The sequence below is a fragment of the Ananas comosus genome, linkage group 8 (assembly GCF_001540865.1).
Source record: "Ananas comosus cultivar F153 linkage group 8, ASM154086v1, whole genome shotgun sequence".
Lineage (NCBI taxonomy): Eukaryota > Viridiplantae > Streptophyta > Magnoliopsida > Poales > Bromeliaceae > Ananas > Ananas comosus.
In genome coordinates this window covers 9,415,870-9,418,059 of record NC_033628.1, presented here as the reverse complement: position 1 = coordinate 9,418,059, position 2,190 = coordinate 9,415,870, and the positions used below count along the sequence as shown (strand labels likewise).

General features: G+C 47.4%; 1 protein-coding gene across 1 annotated transcript; it reads left to right on the top strand.

Moving 5' to 3' along the window:
* Nucleotides 249–1,710, top strand: LOC109713690. Its single transcript, XM_020237865.1, has 3 exons — nt 249–447; nt 524–601; nt 754–1,710. The coding sequence occupies exons 1-3, from the start codon at nt 352–354 to the stop codon at nt 1,486–1,488; spliced, it is 909 nt and encodes a 302-aa protein (XP_020093454.1). The 5' UTR covers nt 249–351; the 3' UTR covers nt 1,489–1,710.

The following is a 2,190-nucleotide window of genomic DNA, read 5'->3' as shown; positions in this document are numbered from 1 at the left end:
TCCGGCGACTTCTGTGTAGAGCATTTACTAACATGTTGTAGTCGTAGTAATAATGACTTCAATTGCAACTCGGAGTTGTGGGCGTTTGTACCCGCACCTTCCTTTTTTTTTTTTTTAATTTAATTTAATTTCTAACATTCTTTTTTTAGTAATTAATTAACCTCTTTAATTAATCTTATGAATCCCATTTTGGTTTCCCTTTTTTTTTTGTAATTAAATTTCTAAACTCATTGATGGGATTTATTTATTTAGGCAAGAAGAGCTTTGAAGGCACTGAGGGGGCTGGTAAAGCTGCAGGCTCTGGTGAGAGGCAACATTGTGCGGAAGCAAGCGGCAGAGACGCTTCGGTGCATGCACGCGCTGGTTCGGGTGCAGGCCCGTGCTCGGGCTTGCCGTGCCCTGCGCTCCGAGCGGAGCCGCCCCGATAAACCCTCTCGCTCCAACCCAGTACGTCCCGATTGTTTTCGCGAACAATTCTAGTTCTAGTTCTCCAGTGAGATTAATCGTGTCTTGTTTATGCCAGGGCCCGCCGACGCCTGAGAAATACGAACAAGGCGAGCGAACAAACGGGTCGAGATCCGACCGGTCCGGCTCTTTCAAGGTAAAATTTTCCATTCAAATGCATTGCACATTTTCGCACAAATGTTGCCCACCCAGGATTCCCTCTCTTTCTTCTTCGTTTTTGGTCGTTTTTTTTTTTTTTTTTTTTTTTTTTTTTTTTTTTTTTTTTTTTTTTTTTTTTTTTGTCGGCAGAGGAATTCTTCGAACAGATCGCACTCTTCCGGGAGCAATTGGCTGGACCGGTGGATGGACGAGAAGTACGGCAATAGCCGAGCAGAGATCAATCCGAGGGCAATCGGAATCGGCGGCGCTGCGGCGGACGACGAAAGGACGGCCAAGATCCTAGAAGTAGACCCCGGAAAGCCGCAATTCAATTCGAAGCGAAGGGCCGGCGCCGGCGCCGGCTCCCGCCTCCACTCGTCGAGCTCGGCCCACACTTCGGAGCAAAACAGCCGCAGCCTCGCGACGGTGCCCGACTCCCCTTCGAAGGACTCGACGACCGCCCAATTGTCCACGCCGAGCCCGTCCTCGGTCGACATGAGGCATTCCCTGACCCCTCTAGAGTACCCTCTCGAGGCTGCGGAGTTCGGCGACAGCCCGCACTTCTACTCGGCCAGTTCCCGGCCCGGTAGCTCGAGGAGGGGTGCATTCACTCCGTCGAAGAGCGAGTGCTCTCGGAGCCTGTTCGGGGGCTATTCGGACTACCCCAACTACATGGCAAACACAGAATCCTCGAAGGCGAAGGCGCGGTCGCAGAGCGCGCCGAAACAGCGGCCCGAGTTCGAGAAATCGGGCTCCGGCAAGAAGCTCTCGCCGATCGGACCCGCGCAGCACCAGAAGTCGGCGTCGCTGCACGCCAAATTCGCGAACAAGGCGTACCCGGGCTCCGGCCGGCTGGACCGGCTGGGAATGCCCATCAAATACTGATGAAAACCAAAGCTTGAATCTGAATCACTGCAGCTCAAATGATCTATACACTTGTTTCTCTCTTCCTTTGGTTGTTTTCTTTTTCTTTTTTTTTTTTGCATGCAAGTCCCTAACAAAATTATGTTTTCTACTTTTGTAGTCGCTACAAATGTGTGTTATCTCGTGCGTTGAAGTTAAAACTTCTTATGTAATGAAAATGTCAGTTTCTGCTTCACTTTTCTACCTGCAGATATACTCGTGAAATGGTTTGTTGTATTATATAATTGGAGTTAAATCTTACTTTATAATATGTATCTAAAGTTACATTTTACTATTCCTCGCTCAGGGTTAATTGTTTGGCTGCCTGTAAAAATACTTTGATTTTTTTTTTCTTTTTTCGCTTCAAAAGTGGTTTTCCCTTCTTCTTCGATTGCTCGTAAAAATCTTTGCTGGAAAAAAATTTTATGGATTCTTGGAAGAAAAACTAAGTTTTCGTTTTTCGCCTGTCGCGGCGGTAGGGATGTCAATAGGTATGGATACCCGAAAAATTACCCGAACCCGAACCCAAACGGAGCGGGTTTACCCGAGATAAATAGGTATGGATTCGGGTATGGGTATAAAAAATAAAAACCCGACGGATATGGGTACGGGTATGGATTTTGTATAAACCCGACCCGAACCCGAACCCGAACCCGAACCCGAATATATATATATATATATATA